This window comes from Tauraco erythrolophus, chromosome 5 (genome assembly GCF_009769465.1).
Source record: "Tauraco erythrolophus isolate bTauEry1 chromosome 5, bTauEry1.pri, whole genome shotgun sequence".
Lineage (NCBI taxonomy): Eukaryota > Metazoa > Chordata > Aves > Musophagiformes > Musophagidae > Tauraco > Tauraco erythrolophus.
This window is the reverse complement of record NC_141469.1, coordinates 27351501-27372330: the sequence shown is the minus strand read 5'-3', so window position 1 is coordinate 27372330 and position 20830 is coordinate 27351501. Positions and strand designations below refer to the sequence as shown.

The 20830-nt window shown below is 46.0% G+C and overlaps 1 protein-coding gene across 2 annotated transcripts in view; it reads right to left on the bottom strand.

The window, feature by feature from the left end:
* Positions 1-15567: 15567 nt before the first annotated feature.
* POLR1A (RNA polymerase I subunit A) overlaps positions 15568-20830 on the bottom strand; it is a 38004-nt gene continuing 32741 nt past the window's right edge. The window contains exons 32-34 of one of the 2 annotated variants that reach the window (XM_086611381.1): positions 19991-20108; positions 18556-18720; positions 15568-15997 (exon numbers count right to left, since the gene is read on the bottom strand). In XM_086611381.1, coding sequence (XP_086467507.1) covers positions 15897-15997; positions 18556-18720; positions 19991-20108 — 384 coding nt within the window. In that variant the 3' untranslated portion in view covers positions 15568-15896. Of the gene's footprint in view, positions 15998-18555; positions 18721-19055; positions 19198-19990; positions 20109-20830 lie in introns of those variants that run through there. The other variant, XM_086611382.1, reaches the window with a different exon arrangement.

The following is a 20830-nucleotide window of genomic DNA, read 5'->3' as shown; positions in this document are numbered from 1 at the left end:
TGCGTTTTTTTTTAAAGCCTGGTTCATCTTCGAAAAGAAGCCTCTGTGAGCCCTTGGCCCCAGCCCTGGCACGTTTTAGGTCTAGGAGGTGATTTGAGCCAGCTCTGACAAAGGAGTGGAAAGACTCAGGTTTGGGGGAGTTTTAATTCATGAAAACATAAGAAGGACACGGAGCTGTTGGAGTGGGTCCAGAGGAGGGCCACAAAGATGATCTGAGGGCTGGAACACCTCTCCTATGAAGATGGGCTGAGAGAGTTGGACTTGTTCATCCTGGAGAGAAGAAGGCTCTAGGGAGACCTTTTAGAGGCCTTCCAGTACCTAGAGGCCCTACAAAAAGCTGGAGAGGACATTTTGACAAGGGTGTGTAGTGATAGGACAAGGGACAATGGTTTTAAACTGAAAGAGGGGAGATTTCAATTAGATACAAGGAAGAAATTCTTCCCTCTGAGGGGGGTGAAGCACTGGAACAGGTTGCCCAGAGAAGTTGTGGCTGCCCCATCCCTGGAAGTGTTCAAGGCCAGGTTGGATGAGGCTTTGAGCAACCTGGTGTAGTGGAGGGTGTCCCTGCCCACCGCAGGGGGCTTGGAACTAGAGGATCTTTAAGATCCCTTCCAATCCTAACCATTCTATGATTCTATGATTCTAAAAGCAGCTCAGGCCAAGTCAGCAGCGGGTGAATCAGCTGCACATCTGCTGTATCCTCAGCACATATTGACTCACAGCCCTAAAAAAGGAGGCAGGCACCATCGGGGGTGATGTCTGGGTCATGAGTAACGTGCTGAGAGGTAGTGGGAAGGATGGGAATGCAGGCAGAAATGTTTCAAGGTGGAGACTAAAGAAGGCACAGAGGTATCAGGGCTGAGGGACATTGGATGTTTAGGACATCTCAGTCGGGGTCCTCCAGCTTTTGCTCTCTTCTCTGGTCAATGCTATGCGGAACAATGACAGTGCTGTGTTGATCACCATCCCTCTCTGATATTTCCAAAGTAAATCCCATGTATTGATTTTTCCTGGACAGTAATACCTCACCTCAGGGTCTGGCATTTTGTTCTTAACTCTCTCACCTCACACTGGGGTCCAAAGGCAAGTGCAGGAGAGGGCGGACATTGACCTTCCCCCCGCCAATCGTGTACCTCACAGCTTGAGTCTCGGGGCTGTGCCAGCATTTGCTATTCAAATCTACACCAGCAGATTTTCCAAGCAGGTCAAAAATCAGTGACACCTGGGAAAGGCACCTTCCTGGCAGCTCCTACCAAGCCAGAAGGGTGGTGGACAGGGTGGGGTGGCTTGGGAAGGCAATGGGTAGCAGAACCTCTTGGTCAAAACTGTCAGCATGAGGTTGGTGGTCACAAAAGTGGCCCAGGACACTGTCTAGCTCTGATACACCCATGGCTACAACCTACCTTGATGGCTTGATCTTTTTTTTTTTTTTTGGAAGGCCTGTGGTACCTCAGGAACAGATTTCCATCTTTCTATTGAAAAAAAATCCACTGATTTCCTAATCAAGAACCCAGATTACTCTTTCCTTCTCTTCATTCACCTGTGTCTTTGTACATCTTCCAAGCTCTTTACTACTAATTAAATGAGGTGTTTCCTTATTTTTAGTATTAATGATTCCAGATATTCGCAATCTGAGGCTACCCAATACCATAAGATTTCTTAAAGGCAATACAATTAGAGTTTACTTTGTTTTCTGCCTTTAATGATCTCAGTTCATATGTTGAAGTCCTTAATGGTAACCATCACAGTAAGAAACTTCCTCTTCACAAAGAAAACCAAATATTTTCAAGGAATCAAACCTCTGAGAGAATCCACCCATCGCCACATGACATAAACCCATGACAGTTATCACCACTGCGGCTTTTTAAAAGTGGAAAACTGTCACAGCTGGAAAATTAAACACAGATCCTGCAAAGATTGAGAAAATTTTAGTTCCTTCTCTGTCCAGACATCTGGGGCTAGCTGTGATTTCACAGGGCTGCCTTGGCTACACGGATCCCCTCGGCAAAGGAAACAGCCTGATCAGAGTTGATGGTCTCGAGGAATTGCTCTGTTGGTGGGTACAGCCACACAGCTCACATCTCTATCCAAATTCTCCCTAGGGTAACTGAAGAGTTGGTGAAAATATGCACTTGAGCATAGCATATCCCCCATAGAAAACTCCGAAACACTCAAAATTTTGTTTCTGGACAATCTCCAGCCATCAGTCTCCATATCTGCAGTGTGTAACCATCCTCAAACCCCTCAAATGGAGGATGAGGAGTGGTACTGAGGCTGCCCACAACCACCCATCTCCTTACATACTTCTGAACAAAGAGCCATCAGTGGGCACTGAGCACGGCCTGGCAGGGTGCAGGACCTAGCTGTGGCTCAGCAGAGGCTGGGGAACACGTGCTGTGCCACACAAGAGCTCTCCAGGGCCATCCTACCACAGGTTTCTCCTCACACAGCCCCAGAAGTGCTGCACCTCCAGGGCTTGTCCCCATCGGCCTGGAGGGAAAGAGAAGGAGAAGGAGAAGGAGAAGGAGAAAGAAGAAAATATTTTGGTTGGAAGGGACCTACAACAGTTATCTAGTCCAACTGCCTGACCACTTCAGGGCTGATCGAAAGTTAAAGCATGTTATTAAAGGAATTGTCCAAATGCCTCTTAAACACTGACAAGCATCGACCACTTCTCTGGGAAGACTGTTCCAGAGTTTGATCATCATCTTGGTTAAGAAATGCTTCCTAATGTTCCATCTAAATCTCCCCTGATGCAGCTTTGAACCATTCCCACACATCCTATCACTGGATACGAGGAAGAAGAGACCAGCACCTCCCTCTCCACTTCCCCTTCTCAGGAAGCTGTAGAGAGCCATGAGGTCACCCCTCAGCCTCCTTTTCTTCATTTGAAGAGCCTCTCAAGATTATAGAATCATAGAATCATAGAATGGTTAGGGTTGGAAGGGACCTCAAAGATCATCTAGTTCCAACCCCCCTGCCATGGGCAGGGACACCTTCCACTAGATCAGGTTGCCCAAAGCCTCATCCAACCTGGCCTTGAACACTTCCAGGGATGGGGCATCCACAACTTCTCTGGGCAACCTGTTCCACTGCCTCACCACCCTCAATGTAAAGAATTTCTTTCTTATATCTAACCTAAATCTGCCCTCTTTCAGTTTGAATCCATTGCCCCTTGTCCTATCACTACACGTCCTTGTAAAAAGCCCCTCTCCAGCTTTCCTGTAGGCCCCCTTTAGGTACTTGTCGTGGTTTTTGGACTGAGGGTCGAGACAAGAACCGAGAGGGAGCACCCACCAACCATGGTCCCGGGCAAAACATGACTCAGGCTTTCTTCATAAAACAAAACAATTTATTAACAGTTACTAAACAGGAGACACAAGGGAACGAAACCGGTTACTTGAGAGGAGAAAAGAGAAAACAAGGCCAGATCTTAAAACAACACCTCCCCACCCCGTTTCCTTTCGTTCCTGGCTCAACCTCCCCCCCCGGCGGCGCAGGGGGACAGGGAATGGTGGGTGCAGGTCAGTTCATCCATGCTGTTAACTGCCGCTCCTTTCTTAAAGGAGGAGGAGTCTTTACACCATTTTTCCCTTGCTTCGGTGGATCCCCTACTCATGAAGAAAAAAGTCCCCAAACTTTTCCAACGTGAGTCCTGCCCGCAGGATTGCAATCCTTCCCCATGGATTGCACCAGTTCGGGCTTTACCAGTCTCGGCCTCTTAGGGAGCTGCTGCCACTCGCGTTGGCGTGGGTCGTCCCACGGACTCCAGATGCCTCCACAACCTCATTGTGCATCCCATGCCCATTATTAACAGTACTTCGTCGTGCATCCCCTGCTCCACGACCTCTCCCGGGCTCAGGCATCTCTTCCCCGACGTGGGTTTCTCCACGGGCCACGAGTGGGTCTCTGCTCCGCCGAGTACACCCTGGCTGCAGGGGGGCCGCCTGCCATCTTCACACCGATTGCAAGGGAAAACTCAGCTCCAGCACACCTCCTCCTGCTCCATCTTGGCTGACCCGGTCGTTGCGGTTGTTTTCTCTTAGATCTTAATCCTCTCTGGGGGAGCTCGGCCCGGCGGGCACCCCAGGAGTGGGGCGCTTACCGAGTCCCCCATGCGGCTCCCCCGGCGCCATCTTGAGCACATGGCGCCGGCCCGGGCCCGAGCAGTCGCCCGGCCGGGAGCCGGGAGCGAGGGCAGCGCCCTCCTGCTCTCTCCTCGCTCCTGGGCAAAAAGCCCTTTCCCGCCCCTTTGTCCCAACTTAAATAGGGCAATTCGCAGAGGCGCCAATTTGGCTCAACCTCCCCCGGGGGTGGATGGGACTCAGATCTGGTGGCACAGGGAGCAAATCCCCTCCCCTGCCACCAGAACAGCCCCCCCATCAAACTATCACAGTACCGGAAAGCTGCTATAAGATCACCCTGGAGCCTTCTCTTCTCCAGGCTGAACAGCCCCACCTCTCTCAGCCTGTCTTCATAGCAGAGGTGCTCCAGCCCTCAGATCATCTTCGTGGCCCTCCTCTGAACTCGTTCCAGTAGCTCCATGTCCTTCTTGTGTTGGGAACTCCAGAGCTGAACACAGTATTCAGGTGGGGTCTCACAAGAGCTGAGTAGAGGGGCAGAATCATTTCCCTCGACCTGCTGGCCACGCTCCTTTTGATACAGCCCAGGATACGGTTGGATGTGCCACCATCTCAGCAAATCATCTGCGGGACCCCACTACCCAAAACACCCCAGCAGAGAAGGAAACGTGAGGTGAATGGGGAGGTGTTGGCGCCTGCTCAATGTCAAACAGCCAGCCAGCAAACATGCTTTAATCCTTGTTGCATTTCAAATGCGACTCAACACTTGCGTGCCCATGTCTGGCTGAAGAACCCTGAAAGCCCTTTTACTAAACCACGTGCAAAGCCTCAAGATAGTCTGGGCTCATGGTAGTGGTTGGTCCTATTCATTAGGATATGCTTGGACTTGGACACTGCTGCTTCTCCTGATAGTGAGAGGCTCCTGAGCTGGTGTGAGAGCAAGAACAAAACCTCTCCAAAAGTCACAGGGGAGAAAAAAACAGCCCTGGGCTGGGGAAGACCGTACCCTACGGATCGATGGGGAGCGGGATGAATTTGCTGGCAGTGATCTAGCAGAGCATGTGGGGTCTGTCTCGGGGATCTCCCAGGTTAACGCTGGGAAACCTTGTTCCTGGGGACATGTTTACCACGTCTACGTGCTCATAGTCTGCCTCAGAGCTCACCCAGGAAAGCGTCAGTGGTATGCTCACCCAAATCCTGTAAACAACCCCAAAATAAGTGCCCCTGCCATGGCGTTTGGTTTCAGGAGGTAGGTGCTTCTGCCATGGGGGTTTCTGCACGGTGCACGAGTTATCGGCTAAAGCTAAAAAAAAATAGAGAAGTCATCTAAGCCAACACTTTGCAAGGCAATGCCAAGTCGGGCTTTAAGTGATGCAGCAATGGGTATAGATGGGTCTGGGGTGGTGCTAGAAATCTGAGCTAGTGACTGATGAAACCTAAAAATATTCCCCTGGTCCTCTCCCTCAGGGGCTTGTTTGCTTCCTGGGTATTTTGCTTTTTGCAAGGTTTAGTGTGAGGAGTAATTGCCTGTAAAACACTAATGAGACCAAGTGTAATTGATGTCTGGGAATTGAGTTAAACCTCTTCAGTGCATCATCGCACCTCTCGCTCCCGGAAGGGGATTATCTGGCAGATGGAAACTGCATTCGGATGGACTGCTTGCTTCCCAAACACACCGTTTTTCTCGTCAGAGCAGAGCAGAAGATGATTGCAGTCTACAGGATACTAACGTAGGTACTGCCAAAAAAATGCCCGAGTCCTCTGCCACGCTCCCAAGGTTTGGAGAAATAGAATCATGCATCCTCGAGGCTTTCTGAGCTGACCAAAATTGAACGGCAAATGCACACAGCAAAAAGGCAGGACCACCTCAAGCTCTGGGTCCTCCTTGGATCCATCATCTTGGAGTCTGGATTGTTTTTGATGATTCCCTGCAGCCAGAAGGTAGCAAAGCAGACTAGGAACCCTTATGCTTATCCCTGGAGGTGTTCAAGGCCAGGCTGGATGAGGCTTCGAGCAACCTGATCTAGTGGAAGGTGTCCCTGCCCGTGGTGGGGGAGTTGGAACTAGATGATCTTTGAGGTCTCTTGCAACCCAAATCATTCTATGATTTCATGCTAAAAGCACAGGCTGTGCTTACAGCTGGATAAAGAGCTTCTGTGCTAGGAAATGTTCTCTCTTCCTCGGACCAGCCCAGCAGAGGACTCGTGCAAGATGAAAACAGAAATGTTTATGGTCTCTTCTGTCTTTAACAGGACAATATATTAAGTATACTTTGGACAGGCTGCTTCCTAACCATAATTGTTTTCCTTGCCAAGAGCAAAATAAAGGATGATTGTGGTTTGCAGGGTGCTAAAACAAGGACTGACCCAAAGTGCCAGCAAGCTCTGCACGGGGCTTTCAGAGTTAACGAAAATAGCATCGCGCATCTTTGAGGTGATCAGGATTGAAGCAGAAAGGGACAGCAAATGTCATCAGGAAGGAGGTTTATGAACCTTGATTTAGGAGCGATGGCTTCTGCTGGCAAATCTCAGAGTGCTGCAAAGTGCCTGTGTTAAAGAAGCATCAGCTGCGTTGCTGATGAGGCCCCCCGTGCCTGGAGGAGTGATGTGATTTGTGATTTGTCTGAGATCACGAGACATCTGCATTTGAGCTGGGAACAGAGCCCAGACCTTGTGAGCGTTAAAAACATTTGCTTTAACCACACAGCTTTTCCCTTTCGCTCAGTGGAAGCTTTGAGTTGCTCCAGCTTCATTGCATTAAATCAAACCCGTAACAAGACCAGAGTGGAGGCGAAGGCTGAGATGTTCTGCCCTGACCTGATGCTGCAGCAGCGACGAGGTGATGCCAGGTCTTCAGCTAACCAGAAGCAGCCACTAAACAACAAGGCAAGAAAAATAGTGACATTTCTGCTACCAAGCCAGAAAAAAAGACAACGCAAACCATAGCACGAGAAAGCCCACGAGGGCTTAAAGCTCCCTGCTGCATTGTCCCCTGTGCAGCACAGCACCGCTGGATGCTGCAGAGCCTGTTGCGGTTTTGGGTTGTGCACCGAGGTAATTAATTACCAGTTGGCTGGCAGGCAGCCCTATCACTGCAAAGATGCACAATTAAGAAGTCATTTTCTTCCTATATACAAGCATATATAGTGATAGGACAAGGGGCAATGGATTTAAATTGAAAGAGGGGAGGTTTCAATTAGATCTAAGGAAGACATTTTTTACATTGAGGGTGATGAGGCAGTGGAACAGGTTGCCCAGAGAAGCTGTGGCTGCCCCATCCCTGGAAGTGTTCAAGGCAAGTTGGATGAGGCTTTGAGCAGCCTGGTGTAGTGGAGGGTGTCCCTGCCCATGGCAGGGGGGTTGGAACTAGATGATCTTTCCAACCCAAACCATTCTATGATTCCCCAGTGCACATAAGGGTCAACTGCCGATGTATTTTTTCTGACACAGTGGGAAAAAGCTTGACACAGTAACCTTCACCCCACTTTAAAGATGCTAAAAGCAGCAGGCTCGGCTTCAACGGGAACGACAGGACTTTACTGGTCCTTTCCCTTCCCCTTGGTACTGCTTAGCTCAGTGTTTAGCCAGGATTTCTCAGCCTTTCGTCCCAAACAGCCATTCTTGGACAGATATCCATTGAAATTCATACCAGTTTCAATCATACTGGGTCTGAAAATTCTTTCAAGCTGCAGGAGGTTTCACTGGGAAACCAGAGACACGCTGCAGATCTGAGGCTTCACGTATGTCAGGTACACGTAGGATGTGGTGACTCTCAAGACAGTGCTTCCAACTCCAGGAAGGAAAGTGGACATGCACCAGGAGCACTTTCCACTTCTCCATGTTCCCTAAACCCTTGCTGATCCAAGATGGTCCCCGAGTAAATACAGAAGTAATGGTTCAAACGAGGCATTAGCAAGAGGTAGTTGCCTCGAGTGGGTGTTCGACTCTAGCATGGGATTTCTGACCGATGCTGACAAAGATGTCTTCTGTCAATTTGCCAGAAGAGACTCACAGTCTCAAGAAGGGCAAGCTGTATTTTCCAAAGTGACTTAAGCCCTAGGAGCTTACACCCATCGCAAGTTTTCCTTATTCAATTGTAGGTGGATGTTTTTCAAATGGTTTATCGGGCAGTGAATAAACCCCTCCTTATCCACAAGACTCTTCCGCTAATTTAAGCTGAATTCAGAAAACAATTTCAGGAAAAAAAAAAACAATTAGAGAGAACTGCAGATGTTGAAAATGGTCTGGTTTATTTTATTCTGGCACAAAACCTTTTCACATCTAAAGTCACCTCAAAAACTGTGGGTATCTTAAGCAACTTCTCTAAGCAGAGGCTCAGATGAAATCTTTTGGTTGACTGCAAATGAAACGTTGGGTTTGTTACCAGGAAAAAATCCTCTCTCATTTGACGTATCACGCTCTGGGGTTTGTTTGGGATTTTTCTGGTGACTCAATGAGGTAAAAAAGCTGAAGTCAAACTGACTCTTCAGGATATCTGTGTTCCTAGCACCAACATTTCCGCTTTCTCATCCATAAAACCTGAAAGGATCAGTTCTTCTCACACAGAAGACGAGGTTCTCAGGAGTCCAAGTCCTATTGCCTAGCCCTTTCATCATGGTGAAGAAAGCTTTGCTTCCCTGGAAAAACTCAGCATTCCCTCAATCCCATTTTGAACATTTTCTTTCAAAAAATACCCACAAATCTCAGGAGAAGAAAACATTTGCCTTATGTGACTTTTTAAGGCTGTACAGAATAAGTCTCAGCTGCTAACTTAAATGCACAGTCAGAGAGGCCCTAGAAAACACAGATCCCTGTGGCACATCCCCTGGGCTGTAATTTTGGGATTTAGCTGCAATGGATGAATCCCAGCCTGGTTTTATGCTCCATGGCCTGGACGGGTGGATGTGCTCTTGGTCATACACTCTCTGTCCTGATCTTCCATCCCACTCTCAAAATGAACCAGCAGAGACTCACTTCCATAAATAGCTCTGAGTGGAAACAGTTTGAGATGACAGATCTTGGCAGAAAAGAGGAAAAAAAAAAAAAGAACAAGAAGAAAAAACCCAATTCATTTAAGTTTCTTGAATTTAAAGCAAAGGCATTTCCCCAGACAGAAGGAAAAGAAGCTGGTGTCAAGCTCTGGCTTTTGTAACCATCCCACAGCCAAGAGGGAACAGGGACCTTCTGTAGTCACAGGATGCTCAGCAGAGGAAGGGAGGAACTGGTTTGAGTTGATGGAGAGACACCCAACCCAGGCACAGGAGAGGAGTTTGGGCAGAGAGGTCAGACCTCGGCACTGCACGAGGGAAAGGCAGCAGCAACTTGTCCCCATCCCCTGCCTCCCTGGCAGTAGTGTGGGGCATGACACTTCTCCTCCCCATAGCGCCAGCCCCACCAGCAACCACGGGACAGACGAACAGCAAGCCCATCATGGACTTTTGGAAAGGATGATCACCACTGAGCAAGGGAGAAGCTCTTGGGAAACCAGGGTGCTGGGGATGGAGACACAGCTGGGGAATGCAGTTAAGCTGGACACAGCCAGGTCTGGCTTTGCTGGAGCTTGGACTGCAAGGGCTGTTTGTGCAAGCCGAAGCAATGCCTACGAAACCTCTGTAAGTGAAGGGTAAAGCCACGAGCCCAGAAGAGCACATCCTAGGAAGGACTTGGCTTCAAAGGGCAAACAAAGAGACCTGAAGTCGCTCAGTGGCAAAGATTTGGGGTCAATGAGAACCCATGGGTCAAGGTAAAAGAGGTAGATCCTGACTCTGCTCCCACCACATGCTTTGTGTCAGCCAGTTGCAGCTGGCCTGTGAAGTTGAGGCACATCTGTGAGCATTAGATCCATCTCAGATGAAGGAAGACAAGCGTCTTCATGAACCAACCCACAAGCTTGTAATGATCTGGCTGTACCAGATAATCAAGCAGACCTGCAGCCTGGTGGGTAGAGGAGCAGATGCATCATAGGCATCTTAAAAGAGCTGTTTCAGCAACACTCTCCTGCCCAGAGCCCTGGCCCAGCCCCAAAATATGAGGCAAAGCACGAGAGCTGCTGCGTGAGCTTCAGTTACTGTAAAATTATGTGGCATTGTCCCCAACGCTGATGTTTGTGCAAAGAAGGGATGAAACAGGCATTCCCTGCTGCTGCCTCCCACCTGGCACCAGTCTGGGTCCAGCCTCAAGCTCCTGCCCCACCTGAGCTTGGCAGAAGCAGGAATTCAGACTCCATTGTCTTTCCGCTCTCGTAAAAATTCAGTTTGGTAGCTTTATCCAAAATTAAAGAAGATCCATTAAGTCACAGTTGATTCCCTGGGAGGCTGCGGGCACTTCCGTGGTTTGTAGCGTTATTTACATTCACGAGGCTACTGGAGCTAAACCACGTCTCAAATTCCGCATCTTCCAGAAATAACCCAGGCTCCCAGGCAGAGGAAATATGGTACGACGGAAATCAGAAGAACCCTGTACTGAGCATTGATTTACAGAGCATTGATTTTTTTCCAAGTTACAGCCCTGGGATTTTTCTGCAGAGCTGTTGTACTGTCAGCATACAATGTGCTCTGCTTGCCCTTTTGGTTTTAACGTCCCATTAATAATGCATCTCTATTTATTGCAGTTTGCGTTGCTGTTCCGCTGTCACTTCTTGACCACTTGTTGTTCTCTCTGTAGTGCTAGGCAAGGCTCCAAATCCCAAACAGCAGCGGCACTCTTACTGCAGACTGAGCTGCAGCCCCGCCAGGCTCAAGGCAGCCCTGCCGAGGGGGCTCGTTTATCTTCCCGAAGCTGGCAGAGCGTGCTACACCCATGAAAACAGCAACAGTTCTACATCCTCATCGGCTCCGTGATCAGACCTGAACTTTTCCAGGGCAATTAGACAGTCACCTCTTTTGAGGGATCTGAGCCAGAGAACTGTAAAACATCATTAACGAGCAACTTGCTTAATCCTGGCTCTGTAACAGGAGCGGGAACAGGCTGTTGGGGTGGCTCTGGTCGACAGCTCAGCTCAGCAGCGAGGGCCTCCACGGAGGATGCGCTAACAATGCCCCCCTTTATCAACCTTGCATTCCTGAAAACCCCTGCCTAGCTGCCCCTTGACCCTGCAGCCAGCAGAGCTCTGTAGGTACCTTGACTTCTCACCCAGTTATAGCCCCCTACACCCCCAGCTGAGTGTCTGGGCTTGGGCATTGCCCTACCAGCATCCACCTCCCACCGGGAGCATCCTCAGGCCTCACCAAACCCATACTGCCCTGTGGAGCAAACCAGAAATGATAGAGAAAGGCAATGCTGGAAGAGCTGGGTGGGTTGCCTCACCTGAGGCTTACAATGCTCATATGTAACACAGGGCTTCATAACCCTCTTTTGTCTGAGAAACTTACAACCCCTATCTTTGACATCACAGGAAAACACCTTAAATCCTAAAAGGGAGACACAGCTGCAATCTTGTTTTGAGGCAGGATTTCTCTCCGCCCTTCTGGACGAGGCTGCACAAACACTAGGAGAAAAGTTTCTCTAAGTCTTCCAAGGAAACCCTAGTTTCCTCTCCCTTCCCCTGGGAACGAGGCTGACCTCCTCCCTCCCTCATCCCTGTAAACACCACATTACTTCCAGCAGCAGCAAGGAGTTTCAGAGCAGGAAAACGGAAGTTTCGTCACCCTGCACTGGTGGTTAGGGCACTGAGGAGGTGGGTTTGAAGCCCCTCAGGGCACTGCAGAGAGCCCAGAGCAGGTCTGCGTCCTCAGTGGCTGCCCTCAACATCAGGCTCATGGGCACAACAGGACAAGGTTCACCACCTCCTCCCTGGCCGTACTTTGAAAGAAGTCACATTTGCGTTCTTTTAGTTATATTGTTGTTATGCACTTATCTACCCAACAAAACTCAGGGGTCTTCAGGGTGAAGCGCCACCCATGCTGTTTACCGTGCTATATAAACAGCAAGGAAAAGCAGGGACTGAAGATGCACAAAGCTTCCACTGCTCCCTTCTGACTGGGGTAGCGGGCTGCTGTGCGGCAAGCTGAGGGAGGTAGAGCTCGTTCTCACCTACTGCACAGTGGGCACCTAGACCCTAGCCTCCATGTCTACCCCAAAGACAAAGACTGCCGTGTTCAACACTGAAACCTTCAAAAAGCTTTTTGGATCTCAAATCTTAAGAGCGATGTTCACAAGTTCTCCTGTCTGACCTAATCCCAGAGGAGAAAAAGGTTTTGCTTTGGCTTGATCCGCCTGCAGCTGGCCAGACCCAGGAGCACGGCCGAGGCACCGCAATCTGACCTTGTGTGAAGTGTCCCTGAGGCATCACATGCATGTGTACTTGCCAAACTCCTCAGCAGCTGAGGTAGCTTCCAAGTTTCAGTACTCTGTGGCAAGCTTCACGTGGTTTGACCAGAAAGGCTCTGAATGATTAAAGATCTCTTCGAGCTGTGTTGTTGCCACTGCTTGGTTACTGACCTACACAAGCACAACAACATGGGAACCAAGGATCCGGCAAAACAAACTTTTCTGCTCTGTCTTCTAATATTTAGCTTCGCTTTTGAGGTGAAAGAAGCACTAATTCCTATCTGTATCCATTCTCATTGCCTGACTTAGGATTTTTTTTTCCCCAAGCTTTCTGTCAAGAACAAGCCTTCTGTTACGATTCATTAAGCTTGAACATAGCTGACTTTCCAACTGCTGTGCAAATACAAGCTGATTCACCATTAACCAACGCAATTAAAATGTTTGTTATCCCCATCTTACAGGTGACAAATCTGGATGAGCCAGTGGGTGTTTCGTACCGTACACGCAGGACGAAACCCACAATATCTGCCCTGTGTGTGAAAGCACATGTGACCAGAAGCTGTTTAGATTTGACAGGGTCACTGCCTCTCTTTCTGCTTGAGTAGCTCTTAAGTTCCTTCTGTTACAGCTTTAAAAAACGCCTCTTCCCTCAGCTTTCATATCTGCATATGCTAACCAGCCTGCTCCTGCAGCACACGTTCAGTCAAGCTTAGAACCTTGAGCTTTCCAGACAGATCGTTTGCTATTATTAACAGAGATAACACATAGAAAGCCAGCAGTTTTGGGAGCTACCTTTTCTTCTTTCATTCCTCCCACGTTTTCACACAGGGTACCTTGGCACCCTATGGTGCAGCAGACAGTTACGAGAACGGATGGTTCCCAGGGAAGAAGCATTAAGAGCGTGGCCAATGCCAGAACTGCATCCGACTTCTAAATCGCCTACAAATGGAATTACATCATACATACACAAACTAGAGAAAATCGCCACAAGGTTTGACTACGTTTAGTATGAGTCTTGCATTATTTTTTGCAATTGTCGAAGTCATAAAGCCAAAGATATTTGGCAGAAGGCTTGTAACTAGCGTGCATTGAAAGTGATCCTGCAGAGAACAGTCAAAAATCGCATGAAGAGTTCTCAGCGCCAGCTCACGTGTTTCTTCAGCACTTCCTACTAGTCGAGGTTGGTCTGCACCTGGGAGAACCAGGAAGTTTCTGCAGTAGTTTTTTTTTAAAAAAATAAAAATAAAAAAATCACATCAAATTCTGACTCAGAGCAATGAGATAGTTAACAGAAAAAAAAAAAAAAACAAGTTCCAGTTATGAGTTTCCATCTCACTTAAATATTTGCAAATCTTCATTCTCACGTTCCAAAGGGGCTTTCTAGCCCTTTCTTCCGGCCCTTCAATCACTATCTCCTCCTCTCTATGAAATCACATCTACTGCCAGCTCTTGGAGTCCTTCATGCCAAAACTGACTCCATTTGTCTGTTTTACATAATTCCAAAGGCAGCAAGAGCCTCAACCACTATTGTAGCCTTCTCCCAGACTGTGTTTGGGGGTAGGTAGCTCACAGCCTCAAACAAACTGTACAGGGACAGGAATCGTTGCAAGGAAACAAACTTTAAAACATAGAAGATCTAGCTTGTAGCACAGAGCTACATGGTGTGTGAAAAGAAATAGAAGTCTTCTGACCACAGGAAACAGGACGTTTCTTTTACCTCTATTTTCTGCATGCATTGTGAATTTTAAGCAACCCGAAACTCCTCTTGTCTCAGAAAGGGCAGTTTAGATGATTCCCAAGCCAACCTGCTCACACCATGAATTAAGAGCAATTCCTACTTCAGATGCGTCTCCTTCACAGTATAAACTAAGCCCATCTGTATGCCAAAACACACACAGTTCTCCAGCCTTGGAGACAGGGACTCTCATCTGAGGTCTTGCCATATGCTTTCCCCTATCACTTTTGTCCATGAGCAGGAACAGCCATCTACTTTTTTTTTTTTCTAAACAGACGTTAGGTGAGACCTGAATTGTAATGTTAGGGGCTTTCCCACAGTGTCAGTTCTGTCAGTACAGATCAGAACAGTTTTTCTGATACTGGCCTGGGCCTAAATTTTTGAAGGCAACTCAAAACATAAAGGGGAGGCTGGCTGATCCTGCTGCAGCCAGAGCACATTTTGAAACGGATCTATTTAAAGAATCACCAGAATTAGATAACCTGGGAGCAGGACAGAGTAACCACCCACTGAACTCATCACCATTTCCTGCACAGCTGATCCTGCAGGGAGCAAGAAACAGCGATTTGACATACAATGTGGTGTAAAGCAAAGGACAGTCATGTCAGGACGTTCTCAAACGAGACTATGTAATACTTATGGGCACTTTCCTGCCCTGCTCGTTTAGCATCCACACCCCTTGCTCCCCTAAAGCATGTTGGCTAACTGCTGCCCCACCACCACGCAGGACTACTTCTCACCACTGAAGCAGCAAGCAAGCCTGCCAGAAGGATTGCTACAGACAACGCTGGCCTCGGGAGCTTCAGAGAGCAAGAGAAAAGCAAGTTGGTGCCTAGAACAGGACATCAGCTTGCTCAGGAGACTGTCTCTCTTTCCAGCTGCAGCACAGCCTAATTTGCATACACACATTTCGCATATGCAGAATTTGTATGCGGATATATTATGCCAAAATATATGACTAGTAAGTTTTCCTGTATTTCATGGCTCCGTAAGTGTGAGGACAATTTATTACCATGACACAACCAAAGCAGCTCACATTGCCATTTAAGGAATAAATCTTTATCAAATGTCAGGTTTCTCACTGTGCAGAGATGTGTTCCATACAAAGGAGTCGTAAGAGCAGGCATTGGAAAATGCCTATAGAAATCATGAAAACTCTGAATTCAGGTCTTTGGCTAATAAAGAAATTTAACAACTGTGTCACAGACATTAATAAATGAAGTAGCAGAATGGGAAAATGCATTCCCTAAAGCTTATAAAAGTCACGACAGTGCATGCAAGTACACCAAGAGAAGCGGATATGCCTCAAGCACAGACACTTCAATGCAATGTTGAAGCATCAGGACACCACTGGCCAGCTATACCTGTGAGTCTGAATGCTACTTCCAATACTGGAAAATTGCTATGCAACAACCATGTGGCAATGGCCACTACCCACCCAGATGGGAATTCTGCCCCACAAAAATTCGACAGCATGAACAGATTCTGCTTTGACTTCTGTCTGCCACAGCTGCTGCACAGCTTGTTTGAGACCCAGATGGTCTCCTTCATTTTATTATTTTTCTGTGTAAGCCAATAATCTCATTCTTTACATTAATGAACAGTAAATAAATGTTTCTTTGGATCAAAGGATGGCTCCTACAGGTGCAGACATTCTCATTAAATAGATTAGGTTCATCAGGTATCCAGATTAACAATCCTACTGGCACAGGGAAGATGACTGGGGACACAGTATGTGCCCTCGTTGCATAGCTGTAGAGCATACACGTCTCTTATGATGAACATTGTAGTCCTTCAGCCATAACCAAAACACTATGCGAGGGGTTGCTTGAGGTCAAACAAACCAGTCCCTCCTTTAACAACTTTTCCAACCACTAGGCATGCAGAAGGGGACCGCAGTTCATCATAGGCACCTATAACAGAATTGAAACAAAATCATATTAGGCTGTTTCCAAAGGCTTCTCAAAAGTCCGTGCTGATAGGAAAGCATTTTGGTTTACATGCAAGAAGTTACCTGGTTCAACACGCCTCCGGTTTCAGAAAGGCACTGCCACCTACAGTTCAGACTGTGTTTGTATTTTGAGAGTAGGAGTTCAAAACTCTTCCTAGCCCTCCTACAACCACTACTACCTCTTCCCAAGCTTTTTGTGCAAGCCGAGAATTCAGTCACACATTACTAAACCCTCACTATTCAGCATAAAAAGACAACACATTTGAATTCCAAGAGAACAGAGATTTGACCTTCCAGTGCACACATTTTGCTGATTAAATAGACTGTTAAAAAAATATATCAGTGAGGCAAACCCAAAAAGATTCCCTTTTCATTGCTGCCTTTTTCCTTTGTTAGACTGAATCCTTTTGATGTGGATTTTAAATCCTTCTGGCTAGATATGAAGAGAACTTTTCACTGGAGAGACATTCCATGAATTCCTTTGATTTTGTGGTTACTCAGTGTAGCGAAATAGTGTCACAGAAATTTGGAAGCTCTCCAGATGACATGTCTGGCTAGGACCGTTTTGCTTTCACTGTTTTTATAAGCATCCAGGCTGTTTTTCATTTACCCTAACCACAGCAAGCTGGAATTTTGTCATTAGAGCAGTTGGAAGATTGGAAATAAAATTGTTAAAACTTTTGGTAAGTTTGGGTCATCTTCATTCTGCTGAGGAAAACGTACTGAACTTTCTGTCATACAGAGGATGAGGGAGGAGTTCCACCACAGCACAGTGTATGGCATGTGCTTGCAGCTCCGACCTCAGCTACAGCTGAATAATTAAATAGCTGCTCCTAAATGTGTGTCAGCTGAAGACAAAAAAAGCTTCTTTGTTAGGTCATTCAACGAAACAGTCATAACTGTCCTGTTTCCTCATATGACATTAAAAAGGAGTTATTCTTCGAGCAGGCAGCCAAAGGGATCTCACTTCTGATGCAGTGTGCTCTCTGCATGCTAAACCCTGATCAGCGGCCTGCTGGGTCGCACCGGCGCTCCAATGGCACTTCCTACGTTAGCTGTGCACAGTGGCCTTCCTTTTCACTTCTTATTAATCAGGGCCATGAACGGGCACCCTCGCAGCATTTAAACGTACAGTCAAGTTATCAGTTACGTTAAAGCAAATTAGATCCAGACTGCTGGAAGCCACATTATGACTTTGATTTCCATCTTGGTGAAATCAGTAACTCCTGCCACTTGTAATCAGTGTAGCTCTCCTGCCAATTCACCGTGCCCTTCTGTCAGTATGCGCTTCGTGACTTTATTCCTAACATTATCCATAAATATAATTATGTTTCACTTGGCAAAAACCTTATCTTATTTCCAAGGCAAGACGTGATATAATGTACATCCAGGGAGAGAGCGCAACTGTGTGGGAAACATCCTCTTCTACTCAATTTCACCCCAGATTTACACTTTTTCTTTCTGATTTTCAGATGAATTTTAAGTCAATTGTAACCAATACTATTCATTAAACCCCAAATTACCTTTCCAGAAAAGGTATAAAACAGCATTAAGAAAAAGGAATTCAGCATAAGAAAAAGGAAAACAGCATCTCTGACATTTGTGCAAGGCAGTTTAGGATACTAGCTGAAGGGATTATGCTGAGAGCTTTTCCCATTTTTAAGAGGTAGCAAATAAGGCAGCACAGGGGCATCCAAAAAGGAGGGCATCCAACTGGCGAGTGACAGAAACCACAGGCTATTTGCAAAAGGGAGACGTAATTAGTATGCAAAGCACGAGAACACACAAACTGTCTAATGACAGACTTAAAGCACAAGTTTTTTGGATACGATTCATAAATGGAGATGGCTAGTGCCATTTCAAATATCCTAAATGATCCACACAGCCATGCAATCGCTACATCTCCCAGAGCAGCAACTAGAGGGCAGAAAGGATGCTCTTGGGCATCTCAAATGGCACTAGAAACCTCTCATTAGATAAGTGAATCTGACCCTTTTTCTGGTTTTGAGGAAAAAAGCAAAGATAGTAAAGTGCTACAAAGCAGAAGAAAAACAGAATCAACATAACAACCAGGAGGACTGTTCTCACAATAAAATTGTTCACAGTAAGGTTAAAAAAGAGATAAAAATATCAGAGTTATAATAGAGACATGAAAACAAAGCAGAGATGACCATTTTAATGGCAGAGACAGAAAAATGCAGATTTAGCAGTCTGTCATAAGGCTTTGCTGTAACAAATCTTTAACAATCTTAAGGTTTGTTATAAAAAAGCCTATCTAGTTCTTAAAGAAAGAAGTCACAGAGCCCACAAATTACATGTGGGAGCTGACTTCATTTAAGATGACAAGATTTTATTAAAAACATCTGGAACATTTTCCTTGGCAAGGGCTTAATTAAAATTTTAGCCTCTGGCATTTTTTTCTAATGCAATTATGGATTACTCAAAACCAGTGGAAAGCTATGATGGAAACGAAGCATATGTGAAATGCTGCAGCAATATAGTTCAAACTAAACCATTTACCCATCATTGTTGCTTCCTTCAAGAATTTGTAGCTGGTTTCAAATGTCATCTGTTGCAGAGGGGAGGAGTTGGACTGAATTCCAAAGCGATTCAGCGGTTTGTAAAATCCTTCGAAACACATGTAATCTGCCACAAGTGAAAGGTGCCGAGGGTCTACCACAATGCCTAAGAGCACAAGAAAGAACAATCATCGGAGCATTCAAGGGCTCATGTTTTTTTGTTGTTTTTTTTTTCTTTTTTTTTAATAAATCAGGTCTAAATTAACCCCCCTGAAACTAATCAACATGGAGAACATCCCTATTAACGTTCTTGTGGCAGTTGCACCTCTTTGTGTGTAGCTGGCTTAACTGCTCCCCCTCAAATATCCAAGAGAGGCAGACCTCACTGTAATATAAACCAATATCTCTCCAGGGAAACTAAAATGTCAAGAATGCTGTAAGGTGGCCGAGTTCCTTCACACAAAATGAGTAAGGTCTGCATCATCCTTGTTGATGCAGAAGGAGATCACGCATTCATCCGCGTGTGATGGGACACAGGTGTGGCCCCTCACCTGGTGGCCTGCATTAGCTGGGCACCGGAGTCAGAAAGGTTCTGCTATTTTCTGTGCATGATGTCAGGCATCCACAGAAAACCTCATTTAGTCTAAAAAGAAACAGCACTTATTTTTAAATAATGCTTGTGGAGTCAGTGTAATGGGGGATCATTAACAGCTCTGTCAACATTTACCTAGCAGTTCTTGAACAACTTGAAGGTCAGAACATTCTGGGCTGCCAGCTGGCAATTCTATTCAATGTAACTGGTTGCTGAAATTCCCACTGTATTAATCTTCCCTCTTTTCAATAGTTTAATTCATAGCAAGACTTAGCTCACTTAAGGCAAATTCAACATGCCTAACTTGAGCAGCCTACGAAGTCAGACATCTTCCCTAAGCTAGGTGCCTGGACTCTGAATAATCTAGGAAAAGAGAATAACGTTCGGACAATGCAGCACAGCTATTTTAGGAAAGATATAAACTCAACTACGAAGGGAGCCTGGACTGCCATCATTAAAAAGCTAGAGTGAAGCAAGATTAATCCTTTCTCAGGGCCACTACGCAAGTTTAACATAGTTAGGTTCCTCAGATGTTAATAGTTAACTCATCTGGACCTTCTAGCTTGCAGAAAATAAATACACCAGAATAGAAAAGCTCTGTGAAGGGGGCATAAACTCAACCTTGTCTAGTCCATTTTCTACTGATTAAATGGAACCTAATAATTAACTAACAAAGTCTTCACAGAAAGTATTATAACAGTTAAAATAATGGAAAAACTGCAACTTAAAAATACACACATAAATGAAAAGATGATACAAAGACATAACTTTGTAAGCTCTGTGGCTGGGTTTTCCCATCTTAATAATAATAAAGTCTGGTTTTAAAAATACAAATAAATTTTACCATATACGGCAAATACATCTTTTATTTCTTTTATAATCACTCTGAGGGCAGACTCAATACCATAATTCTTTGCCATGGCATGAATATCATTGGAATAAAGTCTGTTCAGGTCCAAAATCTGAAAGTAAAAAAGCCACAGATACAAGTTAAGACAGCAGGTGTATTTCCAAATAACTTAAGCCAAGATTTATTTTTTTTCCCCTCCATTTTTCATTAGCTTAAGCAGCACTAACAGTTACAGAACAACTAGGCAGCAGCTCAGACAGAGTCAAATACAGACAAAAATTACTCTGGGGATTTATGTTTAAGCTAGTGATCACAGCCTTTTACAGATGCGAATGAAAGTACTGGAATCAAAACTCACCACAGGAGAAAATTACCTGAAATTAGAAAAAGCAAACAAAAACCCAAACCGTCCCAAGCAGCAGAGGAACATGTTTTAAGTCTTCCAAGCAATATAACGCAATGCCCTGTTTGTCTCAGCCAGCCAGAACTTGTAGCAAAAGCAGTAAAGATGATGTAGCATAAAACAATCCTCTATTTGTAGAGTTATGGGCTAGATGGCATTACAGAACTATTCATCTCCAAGTACTGCAATTCATTTAAGATGGAAGAACTCCCTCAAGCAACATTTAAAGAGACAGTTACAAGCACGGTGTGGAATTATCTGTCATTAAACACTGGGCTGCTGCACAAAAACTGATTTACAAGCTGCCCTTGAGAAAAGGCTCTACTGAGCTCTGAAGATATCTGGGGGGAAAAAGGAGGCAGAAGAGAGTTTAAGAGCTGAAACGGCTACACATCACCCCTGATAAATATAAATGGCACCACACATCCATC